This window comes from Notolepis coatsorum (assembly GCF_963971535.1).
Source record: "Notolepis coatsorum genome assembly, chromosome: 1".
In the NCBI taxonomy this organism is placed as follows: domain Eukaryota; kingdom Metazoa; phylum Chordata; class Actinopteri; order Aulopiformes; family Paralepididae; genus Notolepis; species Notolepis coatsorum.
The window spans coordinates 240048849-240070554 of NC_140165.1; the positions used below are offsets into that span (position 1 = coordinate 240048849).

Below are 21706 nucleotides of genomic sequence, written 5' to 3' on the forward strand. Positions count from 1 at the left end.
GTAAAGCTAAGCCAATCAGCATCATGCAGTCAGCAGTACTCACAACCACGCGGCCGTTCAACCGTTTTACACAGAAACTGTTTCAACGGTTCGAAAATTACATAATAGCAATGAACATGAATGCAGAAGCACTGCTGCTACATCCAGCTGGAGAAAGAGTCCACAACATTTATGACAACCTGGCTGGTGAAGAAGTTGCTGGTTCCCAGTTGTATAGACAGATTTCTCGTTGTCAGACTTGGTGAGGCAAAGGTAACATAATCCTGGTCATAACAACATGCCTACAGACTACAACATAATATTTGCATTTGTAAAATGACATCCAGTTGTTTTAGTCGCAATTATCACCTGATTCAGAGGGTATTGCTGATTGGCTCAAAATGGTATGTTTATAAACAAGAAACCTGTCTATGCTACGATTTACTTGCTTCATATTACACCAATAAACAGACTGAAATAGATAGAATAGAAATACTTTTATTATCCCGAGGGAAATTTGACACTGCAAATCGCTCAACATTAAACATTTAGACAGAACAGGTCACAAATAAGAATAACAAAACAAATCAAATTGCCTAAGATAAGAATAGAATAAAAATGGAATAAAATATACAGTAAATAAATACAGTAAAAATATACTGAGGTCTACAGTAGGTGTAATATAGCACAGTGCTGTTTCAAAAGTATAAGAGTCCAGGAAGATGGTAACTGTCACTCTGTGCTCAGTGATGCAGTGAGGCACAGTGATGCATTGTATAGTCTGATGGCTATTGGAATGAAGGACTTCCTGTGCCGTTCAGTGCTGCATTTAGGTAGTGTGAGCCTGGCACTGAACCTGCTCCTCCTGTCAGCCAAGTCTGTGTATAGTGGGTGGGAGGGATTTTCCCTGATGGCCTGGAGCTTAGCAAGGCTCCCCCTCTCCACCACCCTCGCTAGGGAGTCCAGCTCCACCCCAGTACGCTACTGGCCTTCCTGACCAGCTTATCCAGCCTGTTTGTGTCCCCTGCTCTCAGTCCGCTGCCCCAGCAGGTCACAGCATACAAGAAGGCACCCGCCACCACCGACTCACAGAACATCCTCAACATCCTTGTACAGACATTGAAGGATCTCAGCCTTCTGAGGAAGTAGAGTCGGCTCTGGCCCTTCTTGTACAGTGCCTCTGCGTGTTTTGACCCATTCAGTTTGTTGTCGATGTGCACACCAAGGTATTTGTACTCCTCAACCATGTCCACATCGACTCCCCTGATGGAAACGGGGGTCACAGGTGCACTCCCCCTCCTCCCCAGCTCCACCACCAGTTCCCTGGTCTTCGCCACATTTAGCTGCAGGTGGTTTTTATCACACCATGTGACGAAGTCCACTACCAGTTCCCGGTATTCCCTCTCATCACCGTCCTTTATACATTCCACTATCGCAGAGTCATCAGAAAACTTCTGAAAGTGGCAGGACTCTGACCGATAGTGGAAGTCATTGGTGTAGACGGTGAAGAGGAAGGGAGAGAGGACTGTCCCCTGCGGGGCCCCGGTGTTGCTGACCAGTCTGTCTGACACACAGCTCCGTAGGCGCACGTACTGTGGTCTGCCCGTCAGATAGTCAACAACCCAGGACACCAGGGGGGCCTCTACTTGCATCGCCTCCAACTTCTCACCCAGCAGCCCAGGCCTTATGGTATCAAAAGCACTGGAGAAGTCAAAGAACATGACTCTCACAGTGCTCCCCGGCTTGTCTAGGTGAGTGTAGGCTTGGTTCAGCAGGTAGATGACAGCATCCTCTACCCCCAGTCGGGGCTGGTAGGCGAACTGGAGTGGGTCTAGGTGGGGTTTGATCACCGGCCGGAGTTGCTCCAGGACTAACCTCTCCATGGTCTTCATTATATGATAAACGTTAGATATCTTTAACTTTAGAAACTTTAGATATCCCCCGGGCAATGGTACGTCATGTCATTTTACTTACTCAGAAACATTTTACATTACCTAAACATAAAGTCTGTGCTATTTATTTGTCAAACGTTTACCCCAAAGTTGTTGAAATGGTCTAACTTCTCAAAATCTCACTGGAGAGTGTGTCTATTTACTTCAGAAAAGCCATGCTGCATCCAGGTGAGAACCTAGAAACCTATCAAACCAGACTTTGTATCCTATAGCCAAAGACTAGATGTTCTGAGAGTGTCGCGGCTCTTTTCTCCGACCATCATACCTCCGACGCCCAGTTAAATTTTTGGCCAGGTGCACATGGGTCTTGCCGTGGCTTTCGGCGCTAGCGGTGCTACCCTCAGCGAAGCATTGACGCCACTTTGACGTTCGAGTATAAAGTACACTTTAGACCAAGGGAGAATGCTAGAGGTTTCTGAACAGCAGAGGGCATTGAAGAGGGAATAGCTCCTGCCATCAATGCCTGCATCTCAAGAACAGCGAACAACATGTAGCCAACCGACGCACAGAAAAGAATACAGCAAACGCACAATGCAGGAGGAAAATATTGACACCTAGGGTAACTGTCCAGCCAAAGGAAACAAGTGCAGAGCCAGTGGAAAGCCAAACCATTATGCCAAAGTAGTCCCCTCCAGTCAGAGAACGCTTGCACATCAAAACCAAGGGAACAACACAGCTCATCATAGGCAGAGGAGCATAAAGAAGGTAAACCAAAAGACTGCATGCTCTGAGAAGACACGCAGTGATGATGCATGTGTATGTATGCTGTAACTGGTAACACCCTGGGTATCCCCGATCGTGACGCTACCGAAGCCAAAAAACCCTGAAGAAGTCAGAATCTGCATTGACATGCGTCAAGCAGATACAGCCATCCAGCGTAAATGTCACATCACACCTACAATGAATGATGTGATCCATGAGCTTTACAGTGTAAAGGTTTTCTCAAAGCTGGACCTCAAGCAGGCCGACACATCACCACATTCTCCACTCATCTTGGGTTGAGAAGATACAAGCGCCTAAATCTTGGCACATGATCTGCCGCTGAAGTGTTCCAGAACGCCACATGTCAAACACCGCAAGACATTCCTGTGATGATATCATAGTCTTCGACTATGCCGTTTTGCAGAAGCCACACGAGGACGCTCTGAGAGCCGTGTTCAAGAGACTAAAGTTCAACAAGCAATGCCTTGAATTTCTCGGTTTCATCTTCTCTGCGGACGGAATTTCAGCAGACCCCAAAAGGTGTTGGCCATCCACGAGGCCAGTGACCCCAAAGACCCAGGAGAAGTCCGAAGGAAGGCTTCTCGGCATGGCCAACTACCGCTTCAGGTTCATCAACTAGCCTACTTCTCAAACATCACAGCACTGCTCTGTGAGCTGACGAAGAGAGGAACCCTGTGGCAGTGGGGCCACGAATAAGCAACAGCAGACACTCAAACACAGTCTGAGGAGCGACACCACCATGTCGTACTTCAAGAAGAAAGAGGCCAAACTCATTGTGGACGGACTCAAACTCAGCTGCGCACTCAGTAATGTGGAGAGGAGGTCCTCACAAACAGAACGTGAAGCCCTAGCCATCGTGTGGAGCAGTGAGCACTTTCATTCGTACCTCTATGGACATGCGTTCACCATGGTAACTGACCACAAGCTGTGGTCAGTGGAACAATCTCTCCATAGAGCAGCATGGGAAGGTACCATCAGATTTAAAGAGTGCTAGAGTAATTCCACTATATAAGAAAGGTAATAAGTCAGACAAGGGTAACTATAGACCAATTAGTATTTTAAGTGTACTATCAAAAGTCATAGAAAAAATCATACATGAACAGATCAATACATATTTAGTGAGTAACAATATCCTATTTGAGCATCAGTCAGGCTTTAGACAATCTCATTCCACTGAGACGTGTCTGGTGTATCTGATTGACTGCATCAGAAAGGAGATAGATGCAAAGAAATGATGTGGAATGATCATGTTGGACCTACAAAAGGCCTTTGATACGGTTGACCATAGTGTCCTTTTATTTAAATTGAAGGCGATTGGGTTTAGTAGGTCAGCCTTGAACTGGGTCATCTCATATCTATCAGGCAGGTCTCAGATGGTAGATGTTAACAGGACTTACTCCTCAGCCAGGGGTGCCTCAGGGGAGTGTCCTGGGGCCTCTCTTCTTTCTCATTTACATAAATTATATGAAGAATGCCTGTTCATCAGACCTCTTTATTTATGCTGGTCTCCCATAAGGACTTGGCAGTAGTGGAGAGGACCCTTAGTGAGGAGCTATCAAATGTGCAGACATGGCTGTCAGATAACAAACAGTCTCTTCATCTAGGGAAAACAGAGGCCACCCTGTTCGGACTATGACTATGCTGCCACCTCCTGGTTTAGTGGCTACCTCCACGCACTCACCTAGGGCCAACTTTCTTTAGGCAACTAAACTGGCTTTCGGTCAATAAAAGGGTAATTCACATCAAATTAGGTCTGACACACAAGATAGTTCAAAATACGGGTCCGAAATATCTATCCAATTACTTCAATCGCTTCCGTGACAATCATTAATATTCCACTAGAAGGAGCAGTACTGATTTTATTCTTCCAAAATTCAACTCACTAATGGGCACGGATACTTTTTTATATTCTGCGGCATTGGAGTGGAACAAGCTTCCAGTGGCCCAGAAAAACATTGAAGAGGGGGGAAGCTTTAGACGTGCCACAAAGAAATGGCTAGCCAGTGAATTGTAGTGTAGCCATGTCTAGGAAGGAGAGGGTAGGGTGTATCTGTTAGTCTCTTGATAGTATATAAAGAAGTGAACTACAGGTTAATGTTTTATGGGGTTGCTATATGTTTTATTATGATGCTCTATGTCTTTATTATAATGATCTATGTTTTATTATGATGCTCTATGTTTTATTATGATGCTCTATGTTTTATGTCTGTCTATGTCCAAAATCAGGAACCATGATGGAAATAAGTGCTTGCACTTTCTCATGTTTTTATCCCTTGGATGCTGTCTTTACTCCACAATAAAAATCAATCAATCAATCAGTCAAAGCCACCTGTTCGGATCGAGAGATGGGGACTCTAGGGTTGGGTACCGTTCACATTTGAACCAATACTAGTACCAGTTCCTGGAATTCATCAAAGAGAAGCCGCCTATTATTGGTCCTCTTCCCACCACAGTTAGGACAGCCGAAACCCGATCAATCTTTCGCCGTCGACTAAAAACACACTTCTTCAATCAATATCTGAAATTAATTATTAAAAAACACACACAAAAAACACTAACCTTCTTACTGTCTTAGTAAACTATCATGCACTCTTCCTACTATACTAATATGTCTTTACTACTATGCTATGCACTCAACACTGCAGCACCCAAGTTTCAGCACTGTTTGATGAACATTGTTACTCAGTTGTACCCTTCCTGCTGACTTGTTGTACAGAACTTGTAAGTCACTTTGGATAAAAGCGTCAGCTAAATGACTAAATGTCAAAAAAAAAATCTGTACTTAACTCTCTCTGTAATAACAAAAACATTTATTTAAGTTGTAAATAGATAAATCCAAACTTCTAAATTTCAACATTGTTAAGAACATTTAGTTATTTATTGTTGTAACACACCACACAAAATAAATCGCATGATCATGTATTATGTTTTTAAACGTTTAAATATAAACATTATCTGGTCATCCTCAGTAAATATTCTCAATCAGAACACTGAATACTGATCTCTCCACACACAAGCACTGTATATTTGTATATTATTGTATATATTATTAGTATTACTCATTACATTTATTCTTATGCTAAGCATTGTATTTTATTCGTATAACTTATGTCTATTCTATTTTATTATTTGTATTTATTGCACAATCAAGTCGGGCATGGCCATCTACATTTCACTGCATGTCTCGTGTATGTATGTGACAAATAAAACTCTTGAATCTTGTCTAGCATATTTCACTTTTGTACTTTTATACTAAACATGTAAAGGTTACCGAAATTTGGTACCGATTGATCTAGCGTGAATCGGAACTCGGTAGTACCGATGTAACTCGGTCGGTACCCTTAAAAGTACAGAGTTCGGTACCCAACCCTATATTAGGTATAGGGGAACTCAAGACTCCAGCCATACAACTTTAGAGTTGAATACAGAAAGGGAGCCAACAACCCAGCTGATTATGTCCAAACAGCAGATTCCATCACAAGAGCGTCCAAGGTTGCAGGAGAGTACGTCAACTTTGTAGCACTACAAGCAACGCCAGAGGAGATGACACTGCAAAAGATAAAAACAGACATTAACGTTAGGTTATAACTATAACCAAGTTCTGTTAGTAATGGTGACGCTCGGCGTCACTCACGCACTGTACCTCGCTTGTGCACGCGCACTGAATAAAATTCCACAATGTACCTTTATCCCAATATTCGTCTGACCACACCCCTCATCAGCTTACCTTCATAAGCAGGTGTATGGCCACCTACTCGCCTCCTTCCCAAGCTTTCACCACAAGGTGAGATCAAGGGCTGCAGCGGCGTCGGACGCCGAGCGTCACCATTACTAACAGAACTTGGTTATAGTTAGAACTTAACGTTCTGTATCGTAACGGCTCTCACTCGGCGTCACTCACGCACAAGGGAGGCCGAGCGAGAGCCATCGGCCGACAAATACACCCCGCTGAGGCCCCCCACAACCATCAGATCAGGGAGGACCGAGCCCCCCCGACCCCCCCTAATGGAGGGCACCCCCCCTATTGGGGGATCACGGGAGGGCGACGGACCCGACCGTGCGAAGAGGCACTCAAGCAACTTAACGCACAGGGTGAGCAGACCGTGGCCTGACCCCACGACTACCCACACGCACAACCCGCATGCCACCCGGGAACGAACGGAAAGAACGACCTCGTTACTGCCCCCAGAAATCACGGGGTCAAGAGCAAAACCAACCCCGTGGCAAGGCCGTAGCAGCGGAGCGCGAAGGAAGACCCAGACCCACCAAAGGGACTGGACCCCCTGGAAAACGGGGGCCCGGAGAAGTCCATGATGCCAGCATCAAGACCCCACCAGGTGGTCACCTAGTGACCCCGCCCCCCACATCGCCAGCGTATTCAGACAAAGGCCCCTCACAAGAGCGGGCCCTGTCCCCCCAATAGCACACCGCCTGGCACACTGACCCTGCAGGACAGGCAGCCAGCATGGCCGTAAGACCAAAGGCTTACCACGGAAGCAGGCAGCGCACCGGGGAAAAACCAGGCAACAGGCTGTAACCCGAGCCTGGAGTACTGCGGACGAGACAGGCGCCAGAGGGGTCAGCTGAAACAGCCGCCCCGGCGGAAGGGGCGTATGCTGGCGTTGTTGACCACCATGACAAAGCCTCCCTCAATGAGGCAGCGAAGGCTGACACGATCGGCAGACGTCATGAACGTGCAGGGGCACACTCAACCGGGCAACCCGGGAGTTGACACTGCACCAACACACCAGAGAACCAACCACCCAGACGTTACCCTATGCGGTGGTTGGTCCCATAACCCCTCAAGAAAAAACTCCAAAACGTACCTGCGGGCACTACCGCAGTACAAGTGTTTTAGTTACCAACAGGGTTATCCCAGGCCTACGGGTCGACGAAACATTACTTCGGACCGGGCCCGGTGATACGGGGAGCACAGGGTCCCCCGAGGAGGTCAAAGACCACCCCAACAGGCCCCTCTTCGCCATGCGTAAGAGAAGAGCGAAAAGAATGGAGAACCAGCCCCAAGCACCCCGTACTTGGTATTCCCAGGAGGTCTCCCAACCAAGTACCAACCAAGACCAACCTGCGTAGCGGCCGAGATCTGACGAGATCGGGCGTGTACAGGTCGGCACGGCCGTAAGCCATTACGACAGTGCAGAGTACTATGTACCCACAAGAGTCTCCATAGCGCCTAACCCTGTGACACCCGGACCGACCTGGCATTTCTCCCCCCGGAAAAAGCCCAAGTCCCTCAGGGTACCAGAACAGCAGATCTGCATCCCCGGCGGACAACGGGTTTAACTGATCCGGACCAGCGTGACCAGAACCAGTCCCGTGCCCTAACCACGCCGACATGCCAACTCCAGGAGAAGGGGCAGATATGCGTGTTGATCTTAAACATGAAAAGAAGGCGCCACCCAGACGTTCGGTGCGAACCGCGCCTGGTGGCCCACCCCCAGGGCGTGAGACCCTTCTACGTATGTTCAGATCCATTCCGTCATCATCCCCCGATATGAACGAGAATCCGTCGACAACCAACATAGGTCGTCGGAAGAGGAAAAACCCCCCATCCCAGTTGCTTTATAAAAACGCTGTTTTAACCCCAAGCAACCAAGGCGCGCCAGTCAGTTGCTTGATGTTCAACAGAACACCCCGAGCTAGCACTATGTGTGCGTCGGGCATATCCACATCAATAACAGGCTATTTAGACCTTTCATTGAATCCCCAAGGCGCCCAGGGGAACGACAAGAGGGGTGTGATGCTTCCTAACCCCAACTCTTTTTAATAACAAAGAAAGAAGCATCAACAACATAAAACCCAAGCTGCACAGCCGGGAGTAAAAACTGTTTACATTTTTACATCCAGTCACCCCTTACTTAGAGGGTTTAGACCGAAATTCCCCAGAAAGCCTTCCCACATGAGTCGTAGTATGAAAAAGACATGTCAACTGTGAGTCACGTGACCAACTGACTCAAGTGTACACAAAAAATCGAGCGTAGCAGACCCGTAAGCCCTACGCTCTAACCCGACACTTTAACACCACAGACCTTACGTAAAGATCTAACTCACGGAAGCCGTCGTCATAGCAACGTATATGCTATGACGGGGGGAAACCCCGCACACAACTCCTGTTTGTAATAGGAGCCGTGTCAGGACAACCCTTCCCCCCCCACCCCCCTCCCCCGCCAAGTCGTTGAACGGCTCGGCCCTGACTGGCTAAACAGGAAATGAGAAAAAATCCCCTTGACCAATCAAGTGGGAAGGAGGGGTTTATTCGGCACCCCCTCACAAAAAACCCTTTTTCCCTACACACAATAACAACTGTAGCATTTTGAGACCTTTGGTAGAACGCTAATGTATAGCGTAAGCTAATACAATGCCCGCTACCCACAGACTGTGAACAGGATTTATAACAAATCCAAGTCGTGTGTGTGAATCCTACACCCGCTTTCTATGTTGTACATAGAAAAAACACAGACAGAGAGTATAACGGCTAGGCCGTGGAACGTGTGTATACGAGCATTACTGCAACTAACACAACAGTGTTGTAGATCAACATTACTTTGCTTAAGCAACAGATCATACAACCAGCTTCTACCTGCATGTGGAGCGTCAGGCTAAGATAGAACCTTTCTATGACTGAGTGTATGCTTGCAGACCTTGGTTAATCTCATAACACGAACGTGCCTCATCCCTCAATGTAACAATGCAGATTCACATTTCGCAACCTCATCATATGTATTGTTGAAGAAACACACAGTTTGTTTGGCCAAATAATATAGTCCCCCTTTAAGGGGACTTTTTATTTATTTAGGCACAAAATTATCATGAGGGCCGGGGAGGGTATAGAGGGGACCACAGGGGGAAAAAGTCACTCAGTGGCGTCTGCTGCCTCGAGCCGCTCGGGTTTTGCCACCCCGAGAAGCCCCGGAGGGACGGTAGTTAATCGGCTGCTGGTCTCGTCGTTCCCTACCGTCTCCTCCGGTCGTGGATGGGCCGGCGGCAGCAGAACCACCGTCTCTCCTCCTGGCCTTCTTGGACGGGCCAGCAGTGGCGGCGGAGGCAGTGGTAGGCACGGCGGAGGGAGCTCGACGTCGTGGAAGCCTTCTGACTCCACCGGCAAGGACGGGAGGCGGAAAATGGAGTTGGAGAACGGATCTCTCCTCTGCCATCTCTCTGCACGTTGAGGTCATCAGCTGCAGGGCCTTCCCGAATAGTCCAGCATCGGAGAGGTTGGCCGTCAGAAGAGGGGCTCTCTTCTTCTCTGGCACTCGAGCCTGCTCCAGCCAAAGGTGGCGCTGGTTCAGGGTAGCCAGGGCGCGCACTTTCCCAGAGGCTATGGCCTGCACCTGGGTAAGATGCAGTACAGCTCCTGCCGCCTGGGTGATCTGATCGCGTTGCACCTCGGTCAGATCAGTGCCGCCCATCATTATCCCCGATACAAATCTAACCAGCTGCGCGATGTTAGAAGCAGCAGCCAGCGACTGTGTACCAGCGAAAAATTGTCCTTGGAGAACCGGCTTGCATAACGGCTCCCACACCACATCCGGACCGGACAGAGGAGAGCGGCCATCGGCCTATCAAGCCGTGGCACGCCCTCTCTCATACCTTTGACCAACCCCGCCACCCGCGTAACTGGTACGTAGGCGGGGGTAAGTCCCATGATGTGAGACACCACCTGGCCCCGACGAACATAGGCCCCCATTGAGGGGAAAAATGGGTAGACAACGTCCACCCCTCTCACCGGGCGACACTGCCAGAGATGACCTATAAGATCATCGGGGGCAGGAGCAGGCAATGGCTGCGGCAGCGGCACGCCGTTTGCAGCGGCAGCTACCGCCATGAGCTCGGGGAACAAAGCCCGCAGTTCCCCCTGCTGACCTTCCTCCACCGAACCCGCATCCCTCACATGCAGCAGGCTTCGACCGGTTGAGGAGCCACAGTCTGATGTGGCTGATAGCCGACATCCTCGAACAAGGCGCCCCAAAGAGACATTTCTCCCCCCTCCAGTGTTACCTGGACAGGAGGGATACTCGCTTCCACAGGGCCTTCAAACAAGAATCCGTCCGACTCTTCCATGTAATCCTCAGTTTCCATCGGGCATGCAGAGACCGACGCATCCTCGCTGGTCTCCAGCAATTCCCCAAACCCAGGCCGTTCGCGCCTGCAGGACACCATCTTGCGACGAACGGGCAGACGCGAAAAGTTTGCGTCGCAAATCCTCCGGAACCAAAGGAACCGGCCGCTCACGAACGGACGATTCCCCGGAACCAGAGTCGGGATCAGGCCACCGCCGGGGCGGCGGCACCGATGCACCGGCTCCTCGGAGAGGCAAACTACCCATCGGCTGTCTCCTGGGCTGGGCTGGCAACCACGAAAGTGGCAGCAGCCCCGCACCAGCACGCACGACAGAGGCGGGAATGGAGAACCGCTGGTGAAGAGTGGGTCTACTCTCCGAGGTAGACATTATGACTTAGATTTTCCTTTTTGAATAGTTATGAGAGAAGAAAAAAATAAGCACAATGTAAACACGTCTCAACTTTCTTCAACTAGCAACACGTCAAGTGGGGATCTCCGAAGGCACTTCCTTGTGGTGAAAGCGAAGAAGGAGGCGAGTAGGTGGCCACACACCTGCTTATGAAGGTAAGCTGATGAGGGGTGTGGTCAGACGAATATTGGGATAAAGGTACATTGTGGAATTTTATTCAGTGCGCGTGCACAAGCGAGGTACAGTGCGTGAGTGACGCAGAGCGAGAGCCGTTACGATACAGAACCCTTTCACTACCACACTACCAAATGGTTAACCCTTTCACTGCGGCAATACAGAAGGTTAACCCTTTCACAACCACACTACAGAAGGTTAACCCTTTCCCTATTCTTTAAAAATCATAGCTTTTGCTGTGTGGTTTGGCCTCTGGTCCACATGCGAACTGCGTTTTATGTTACTGAAACCGGACCTTTTTGAAAACTCCTGCCAGGGTGAAGATTTTTTAGAAACTCTGTTTTTAAAAATACATGGTGTATTTGTGTGGACGGGTGAAACAGGAGCTTATGGAAAATGACTAATGGCCCTGTCCACAGTTATATTTACATAGTATATTATATTGTTGTATTTTCTTGTGGTGTGACTCGATTAAAGATTTTAAACGAATTAATTCGAGACTTTATAGTTAATTAATTGAAATTAATCACATTTGAATCACATATCAATATTTGATGCGAAAAGCAACATTTTTCAATTGAAATGAATTTTGGTATACGAGTGAATCAATGAATATACATTATATACGTTTAAGCAGCAAAATCCTGTATTAGCTACTACACAGACCAACAGATCAATGCAATTTGCAAATGCAAATTTTAGGAATAATATATATAGCGCAAAGGACCTTTTGTAAACTCAAGCACTTTCGAGGTAAAAGTCAAACGCAGTACTTTCAAGTACATTCCAGAACAGTTGACCATTGGAAAAAAAAATAACTTGATTGATCTCAATTTCTCTTATTTTATTTTTTGTATGAACAAACCAGACTAAGAAAAAAAGTAATTTGCGATTTATTATACTTTTAGCACATGCATGAGTTTGGTCTCCTTTGAAAGGTAACATTCTTCTTACACAATAAAGAAAAATCATCATGCGATTAAATGCATACATTTTTTTAAACTTTTAATTCTTTCTGTAGTTAATTAATCAAAATTAATGCGATAAAGTCCCAGCTTTCTTTTTAAACAGAGTATTATATTTACATAGTATATTATATATATATATATTTTTTTTAACTGAGTCTTTTCTCTGCAATCAGGCCCATGGAGCTACCAGGTCATTTCATTTGAGATTTTCTAAAACACTGTTGGACAGGATTATTTTTAAACGAAGGAGGAAAAACCTGTTTTAAAAAATACCCATGTACATGTGGACTAGGCCTCAGTGAGAAAGTGGGCATCCTTCACCAGACAAAGTAGGGGAGAGTGGGGTAATTTGTGCCAAGTAGTGTCACCCCTGTTATCTAGAAAACCATAGAAGAAGTTGGTCATGTGACAACATATTTTTGAAGAGGCATCCATTTCACTCAACCTGCAAAGGGAGACACATTTAAGTTCAAAAAACATTGTTTTGCCCTGGGGGATGCATTTTTTTCAAAATGGTAGGCTTGGGGTGATTTGTGCCAAAGGGCCTGGGTTAAGTTGTGCCAGATGTTCTGTTTGTTAAGTTGCCTCAACTTATAATTATTAACTATATATATATTACTTTATTACATATCTTGTTAGTAAACATGCAGGGATACATTGCCATCTACAGGCCACTAAGAAGTGACACACACACCTATGTCTGGTAAGTAAGTAAGTAAGTGACTGACTAGGCGAGCATGGCCCGGACAGTAATCACGTTCAAAGGCAATAATAAATAAGACATGGAAAAAATGGGTACCATAAACATTTTTAATAACTTTATTTAATTTTTTCCAATAGATCTGTACAACCAAGAATCAAACCTTTGATGAGCCTAGCAAAAACTGACCTGTACACTTGAAATGCTTCTGGGCAGGATTGCTTATCACTCATTTAGATAATCAAATGATTAATTGTCTAGCTAAGCAAACACTTCAAACCAGTCCTACCAACGGAGAACATCGAGTGGCTTTGGAAGAGGGAGGCGGGATAAACCAAAACAAACCAAAAAAAAAAAAAACAATGTTCCCTTTAGTTTCCATCTCTCTCTCCAGTGTTATACAAAAGTACAGTGAGACATCTTATTTACACAGATCTGCACAGTCAACAGCTCTAGTTTGATCAAGCATGATGGATTTTGATTAGAGGGGGGGGGGGGGGGGGGTAGGTAGCGGGTTGACATTTCATTTGAATGGAGGAATATACGTTGTGTTGCGAGACAAGTGGTTGAAATGGGGGAATAGTACGACACGGGGTAACAAGCGCAAACAATATGGCTACTGCTCCAATTCCTGCACCAACCTTTTGACCCTGTCCCTTGCTAGCAGTGAAATGTGCGTCCCTTGAATTAAATCTTGTTTAGGTGCCATATTTACCGCCATCCTATACATCTGCCTACGTCAGCTGCCCCGAGACATACTGTAGCCTCAAAATCATCAAGCGGCAAAGTAACCACTAATTAGACAGTTCTGTAGTATTGGATGGAGTCTTGACTTCACTTTTCCAGGTTGGAAAAACTGTTGTACTTTTGACGTCACAAGGGCCTTACGCCAAAATAGAACGCATGAAACCCTTTTCACACGGTGTACATGATCTTCACTTTAAGTCAAAACAAAGCTGCCTTATTGCTAGGGTAAAGTTAGTATCTTTTATCACTTTAGTGTGGCACACCCACTGAAAAACAGACGATTAAAAAGAAAAGAAAATCGGAGCATAGAACAGCTCACTCATACGAAAACGATTTCATTTAGTTATGTAAAAATAAACCTCCAAAGGAGATTTGGGGTGAATTAAATATTGTCATAGCAGCAGTCCAGACATGAGGGACTACACCTCTACATACATCACACTGATGTAAGCGTCGTCATTCAATGTGTCCAAAAACATAAATCCCAAAAATATGTAGATTCGGTTCAGTACATGTGATGTGACGAACCAAATTCCTATGCAAAACTTAAAACAAAAAACAGGTACAGTAAAAGTGCTTTGAAAAGCTCTGACAAGCTTCCTGGAGTGAACGTGGTTGGAGGACTAACTTTTAAAGCACCTTTAAAGATCCCCTCCACTCAAAAATGTGTTTCCGTTTTAACTCCTCTCGGAGGCATGACAGACTATAAGGATTGTGATTTGTGCAGAACTCAAAACCTAGGTAGGCTAACCTAAAATAGGTCAAACCTCTCCTAGTCCAATATGTGGCAACTTCAGTACACACACACACAAAGCACAGTAGTTATTGACATGTCTTGAAGGAATATATTGCTGCAGACCTCAAATAAAGGGTAATATCAGATCCTTGTATTCTCAATGAGGGTAAAGGTGTAGAGATGTGCAAGTCATTTGCAGTAGTTTATTGAACAATTGGTGGAAGACCACCATTTATACAAATTGTAATTCAATAGGGAATATCTTTTATAATTTAAAATACATGTGAAGGGGATCTTTAATGTCACTGAGCTAATAGTGGGGGGTATGAACCATGCTTTGCACAGGACCACAGAAAACGTTCCAACACCTGGGTATATGGTAACTCCCTAAAAGCCAGTCATTTCATGTACAGCGTCATATAAACTCAACCCCTTAGACCTCAAGCCCCACCTTAACCACCCACTGGACCCAGTACATGAGTTGTCAGTTTTTTAGTGAAGAGGTGGTGAGGTCTTGGGCGCTCTGTTTGGTTCCTATACACCCTTCTCTGAATGGAAATGGACAGAATGTGGCAGAGTGCAACTGGCCTGTCGGAAAATAAATATACTAGTGTGCCAGACAGGGCTATAGAGGATGTTGTCAACACAGTCAAGACCAAGTGGAGAGTAAACGCTCCTGGACACGTTTAACATGCATATGAATGACACACTTACAGGCTTTATGTATATGGTAGCAGGCCTACATTTAGGAATCCTCTCCCAGCCTACTGCTAGGGGCTAGGCCTACTCGACTGCGGTTCTGTAGTGTTCCAGCCAGGCCCGGTGTCGTGGCCCGTCCATGAGCTCCGAGGTGTTTCCACAAACGCACGGCGAAGCCCGCCCGCCCCCCTTTTGAAATCCTTGGACAGCTGCACCAAGACTTTTAGAGAAGCTTGAGGAGGGTGTGTGGGTGTGGTGGGGGTAGAGCACTCTGCATGTCACTGCGGTTTAGCCAATCTCAAATGTAGTGTGGTACTCAGCATGTGGGAGGAGTCTAGTGGACACTAGGCTGCTGACAACTCAACATTACTGCCCAGGGTTAATGAAGTTCTTTCTAATCCAATCGTAGTGCTTGCTCCCTTCTTGCGGCTGGAGAGCTGGAGGGGGTGGGATGGGGTCTGCCCGTCTGCAGGTGGGAGAGCCCAGAGGAAGGGAAACCTGGTTCTCCATAAGGCCACAGTGTTGTACGGAGAGGAGGAGTTTGTCTCCTTGGGGGCCCAATTCTGCACTCTCCCATGTCAAGCACAAGGAGAGAGGAGGGGCTCAGGGTAAGACAAAACCACAACCCCCGCTCTCCTCTGCTCTTTGCAGCACTACTGCCCACCACGTTCAGTCCTGTAGGAAGAGTTCTGGGCTCCACATACAAATCCAGAAAGCTTGCCGGAACCAAACACACTCAGAAGAGCTGGGGGGGAATCCTCCTAGTCGTCCGTCAAATTCAGCCAGTGTCTGAAATGGTCACGGTGGCTACAGACCTAAATACAACGATCTCACAAAGAGCCTCTCCGAGTCAGAAAGCGCACCTCCCCAGCAGAAACCTTAAGCCCAGAGGAGAAACATATGCCTGTCGTTTACTACACAGTACTAGTGTTTCGGTAGTCGGGAGCAGACGACGGTTCTCCCTTGACTGACAGCCCGAGTTGATATACATCCACAACAACATGATAAATCCACAGTCAAAAAGTAGTGCAGAGGTCCGGAGGGAGACTTCAGGTAGGACGGAGGAGAGGTGGGGGGGGGGGCCGGGGAATCGGATTAACCTTTATTTAGTTACAATATAGATTTATAATATTTTTTTCTTAATTTACAAGTACTTTCATTTATTTTTCTCCTTTAAGTTCTTTTGGTGCGTAGGGGGAGAGAAGGGGGGGGGGGGTAGAGGTGGGAGTGTGGGTTATTGGCCTATTCAGAAGCAGTACTTCGTTCTCGTGTGTTTTGCCTGCGTTCAACAACTTCATTTATTTCAAAAGGTGGTGTAAAAAAGAAAAAGAAAACGACAAAAAAAAAACTCTTCTAGAATCCAGTGGTTGAGTGGTCTCCCATTGAAGGGTCATGGAAGGTGTCTTGAGGAGCTGAGAACCAGCCTCCAGTGACTGGAAGGCTATTAGGGACCAGAGTGTGTGTAGGGTTTGGGGGCGGGGGGGGTGTTGGGGAGGGGGGGCAGCCAGGTTCAAAAGCCGTCCACCCAGGTGCCCAATCCCCTCTCTGCCAGTGTTCGGTTCACTGAAACCAGCTGCGGGGAAGAGAGAAAAAAGACCGTCAGATTATTCACCACAGGGCTCGGGCTGCCCTCGACTACAACCGACCCATCTCAAGAGCCCTGCCCTCTTTTCCTGATCCTCCCCTTTTCTTGATTGTAGGATCAAGTAAAGGGAGCAGGACTTGATGGGTACATTCTTAATGTCCGTTTAAATACAACACAAAACTAAACAAAGTTAATGGAAGGGTGTGAACGGAGCAAGACCGACGCAGCCTCAGTCTAGGCTGTGCAAACGAAAAACAAGTTTAAAATGTTTGAACTTTGAATTTTCCAGCTGTGATGGAGCAAATGTGGGTATATCTTCACAATATGAAATAGACTGCTACAAATGCTCTAGCTGTAGATGCCGAATAGGCTACATTTAGAAATGGTCCCATTTTTGCATACATCAACAATGCTATTGTAGACATTGGGCTGGGTAGTATTAAGGATGGGCATTTAAAAAAAATAAACGAGATCGATTGATCGCATGATGTACTCTAGTAGTGATCGATTACTCGTGGAGGAACACAAGTTACTTAACGTTACACAGGTCGAGCTATGCACGCTTAGCTTGCTAACGTTAGATAGCGGTGTTTATAAGGAGTCGTCTGCCAACAAATATGTTGTTTCAACAAATGGATTCACAAAATGAATTACCATCCAAATGTTATTGAAGACTCCTGTGACCAGTAAGTAGGTACTACATAAGTCTTAACTTTTATTAACAATTTTTGGCCACAGATATATGCGCAAATGTTCTACGTTATATGCGTAAATGTCCGCTATGTGACTAAAGTCAAGACTCGACAGTGTGTGTGTCCCGACCCCACTTCTCCATGTCCACACGGAGACGAGTTTGGGTGTATCCGCCAAAGTATTTAACGTGTGCAGGTTTCGTCCACACGGAACCTCAACATTTGTATCCTAGACATTTTCAACAAGTCAAATGAAGACAAATATTAGCTAGCTTAACTAGCGTTAGCTCAAAGCACAGAACCGGACGACACAAGTTGTCAACAATAATACCTCCGGTCGGGGGGTTTCAAAATAAAAGAGCGAAGTCTAAAACATTACTCACTCATAGCCGTGAGTAATCTATCAATCGATTACTCACGCCCACCCCTAGGTAGTATATCAACTTTTTACGGTTGATTGATTTTCGAACAAATGAGACAAACGTTTATATTGATAGTTTGATATTGCGTTAAAATAAAGTCATGCCAGTGTTTGGATCTCTGCCCTTTTACATTCTGTGCAACCCTGCCCCCACTTGCTCACAAGTTCTCTGCTGTGGTTAAGCAAACTTGCATTGAGAGCTGGTCAAACTGCATTAAAAAATTATATTTAAATTGGGTGATTTGCAAACTTTTCATTACGGACGCTCATATAGGCTACATGATGCCAGTTCAAATTCAGCCAGCAATAGATAAACGTTAATGGTGTGCGGACAATTCCTCAAGCTTCAGGCCATGTCCCCACGTATCTGGATCTTTTGCCAAACGCACATTTTATTCCACGATTGGGCCTTTCATCCACACGTAAAGGGTGTTTTCAGAGACATAAACGGAGATTTTCTTAAACGCATTTTAAAGTGAAGATTTTCCAAAATATCCGTTCAGTGGATCCGTGCAGCCACTGTAAACGCATAGTCTAGATAAACGATGACGCCACAGCTCACTACGCATGCTCAGACTGTGGCGGGCCGTAATAATATCTGGCCCGTCAGATTGTTTGGTGAATATTACTTTACTATTTCTCTATATATCAGACTGACTATAGGCTAGCTAGGCTATATATTTCAGCTATAATGTCCTAACAGAGAAACTACCACCACCTAAAACATCCTTATTACACCTAGCGCTTTGAAGTAATAATAACTTCGGTGGACTTGGTGCTGAAATGTCATTCAAACTATCCTTACTTATATATGCGACGACGGCACCACATGTACAATGCAATTAATGAATGTCTTGTTGTAATTAGTATATATATAGTTTGTGATAAGGACTCGCCATATTCAGTTTCAGAATCCGGAGATTGTTAGCCCCTTTCGTGAATGTGATGCACCGAGTGAATCCACAGTCACTTGCTCCTCAATAGGAAACCAACCTAGATTTACCCTGAAGGACTGGTTCTAACCGAACCGTTCGTTATACAAGTATCACAGAGAAATGTCAAAGGTACTCAGTTGCACGAGGGTTTCGAACAGAGATACGGGATGGTTTGAAAGCTCGGCGTTGCTAATAAACATTTTAAATATCTTTTATAAACTGCTCAAAACGGCATTATTTCCGGCGTTGGCTGCCTGGTGTGATCACAGCGCATGCGCATCATGCACCCAACGCCGGAAATAATGCCGTTTTGAGCAGTTTATAAAGAACATTTAAAATGTTTATTAGCAACGCCGAGATTTCAAACCATCCCGTATGTCTGTCCGAAACCCTCGTGCAACTGTGACTACCTTTAATATTTCTCTGTGATACTTGTATAACGAACGGTTCGGTTAGAACAAGTCCTTCATGGTAAATCTAGGTTGGTTTCCTATTGAGCAAGTGACTGTGGATTCACTCGGTGCATCACAGTCACGAAAGGGGCTAGGACTAGAGATTGTGATCTCAACATTGACATTGTATGTATCTCTCCGTCGCCCAGTGCGCAGAAGTAAAGCATTGAATCGTGACATATCTAGATTGGTTGTTTCCTCTGGATTGCATAATCCTCCGCTATATCTATCTATCTATCATCTATGTATGTCAATATAGCCAATGGAAATGATATCGCTTATCGCCACCTACTGGCCCGCATGCTTGTTGGAGCAATTTATATGCGTTTATGTGTTTGCGTCTGGATCAGGTTGTTTTTTTAACACCGTCGTGTGGACGAGGATTTCTTTTTAAACGGAGCCTGAGAATATCCGTTTGGCAAAAGATCCAGATACGTGGGGACATGGCCTAAGATTCTGCATCACTTCTCTTAGCAGCTCGGTGGCTGAGGAGACTTCCCTCGAAGGAGGATCAGTCTCCATGCTAGCAATGCAACACATTTTCACAGAGTTTCTCGCCAGGAAGATTCATTAATTTATGCCAAAAATAGCTATGAATGTCTATTTCCAAGACATTAGACAGTCTTTTGAAGATTGAACTCCAGTAGGTGGACAGGTTAGGACACTGCCAAAATGAGTGTTGTCGGAGAGAGACTGCATCCGTCACATGTGGGATCTACAATTGGCAACTTTTTAGAGTTTGTTTTTTGAAAAACAAAGGTGATGCAGAACCTCAAACTGAACAAGGCCGTGTCGGCACAGATTGAGGCCGCATGCAGCCCTTCCAAGGCCTCATCCCATTGCTCTGCCGTCAAAGCCACCCCCAAACCATTTGCATAATCTCCAGTGACAGGTTATGCAAATTAGACAATAAATCATTGGAAAATTATATTGCACCCCTTCTTGACAGCTCAAAGGAAAATATATTTTCGATGAGCGTCTCCTAGTATTATAAACTTCATAAAGTCCTTGTAGCTGAGTTTTTGAGAGTAAAATCAGTGTGGGTGCAGGCGCTCATCTGTGCTCTGAAAGAGGGGGAGAGATGTGGGAAAGAGTGCGTGTCCAGTGATTAGAGTGGCTATTTAGCTTGTAACAGAGTCCTTTAACAAAAACAGCTGGCTCCAACACTGTGTTGGAAATTTGGTTAACAAGCACACAGTCCAACTAACTTAGGCCGAAACCATTTGGATATTTCAACATCTGCATTTCAGAAGGCATCAGTTATGCTTTTTACTTCATTAGACCCAATTCATTGCCTAATGCATAAGTCTTAAATCAGCTTTTTCTCAATTTCAATCTATCTTTATTGAGTATCTGAATATGATCATCATTGGATTATGTATCAGAGTATATAATGCAAAAATATATATATGTTTTTGGGGCAGTCAACATATACTTTAGGACAATTAAAACGTGTTTTGTTAGTTTTGAGCCCTGCTTTGTCTGGTAAAGAACAGTCTACCGCAGTAGAAAACTCAACTACTTTGTCAGAGCAAGTAGGCTTCAAAGTCTCTCAAGAACATTTAGCCCACTTCATAGAAAATACCAAAATATATATTAGGATTTTTGGTTGATGCCCAGCCCTATGCGGACCCAACACACAAGCATGGCTTTGCGCCAGTGATCAACAGTCAAACTGATGAGAGTAAATAAACAATATTTCTCTCTGCATTGTATCTGAACATACCATTAGTCATAGGATTTTTCACCTTACTGTCCTGCTGCAAATTAATGCAATCATGCAGAAGTACCTCTTTAACTGCAGTGCGTATGTATGAAAGACATTTATTCTGATGCCAGAGATGTGCTTATCAGTTCCCAAGGAAAACCTTAGGAGCATAATCAACTATGCGACAGGCGCAGTACATGGAAGAAAAGGAAATCAATCAGGCTTGTAAGAGCATGTGTTCCAAACGTACCTCTTCTCCCACCATGTTCCACATCTGCACCAATGGGAGGCCTGAGTTGTTATCGTAGTTTGTGACCTTCAAGGAGGGAGGGAGGGGAGAGAGAGAGAATGCCCAGTCAGCTAGTGTTGACCTTCATTGAGCAGATAGGGGCTTACAGCCACAGAGCTGTGCAGGGTTTACACAAAGATACTGAATATAAGGAAGATGATAACTAAGCTGTGCCATAGTGATGGAAATTGAACAGTTCCTGTCTCCCATGTGGGCGGGACCTTTACACAGGCACCAACGAGATTGCTGGAAAAGTCTCAAACAAAAACTAAACTTGTGCATAGCACAATTCTCGCTAGCAGCTGACCATTGGATACACTTCACTGATAAATGGCTGCTTTTTTATATAGCGCTTTTATCCAAAGCGCTTTACAATTTTGGTACTCACATTTTACCCATTCACTCACACACCGACGGCGGAGGCAAACCATGCAAGGTGCCAACTGAGAGGACCAACC

At 45.5% G+C, this 21706-nt stretch overlaps 1 protein-coding gene across 1 annotated transcript in view; it reads right to left on the reverse strand.

Annotated features, from left to right (window-relative positions):
* Window positions 1-13134: 13134 nt before the first annotated feature.
* akap1b (A kinase (PRKA) anchor protein 1b) overlaps window positions 13135-21706 on the reverse strand; it is an 82258-nt gene continuing 73686 nt past the window's right edge. The window contains exons 10-11 of the mRNA XM_084326878.1: window positions 21210-21275; window positions 13135-16739 (exon numbers count right to left, since the gene is read on the reverse strand). Of these exons, the coding sequence (XP_084183004.1) occupies window positions 16677-16739; window positions 21210-21275 (129 nt within the window). The 3' untranslated portion in view covers window positions 13135-16676. The remainder of the gene's footprint in view (window positions 16740-21209; window positions 21276-21706) is intronic.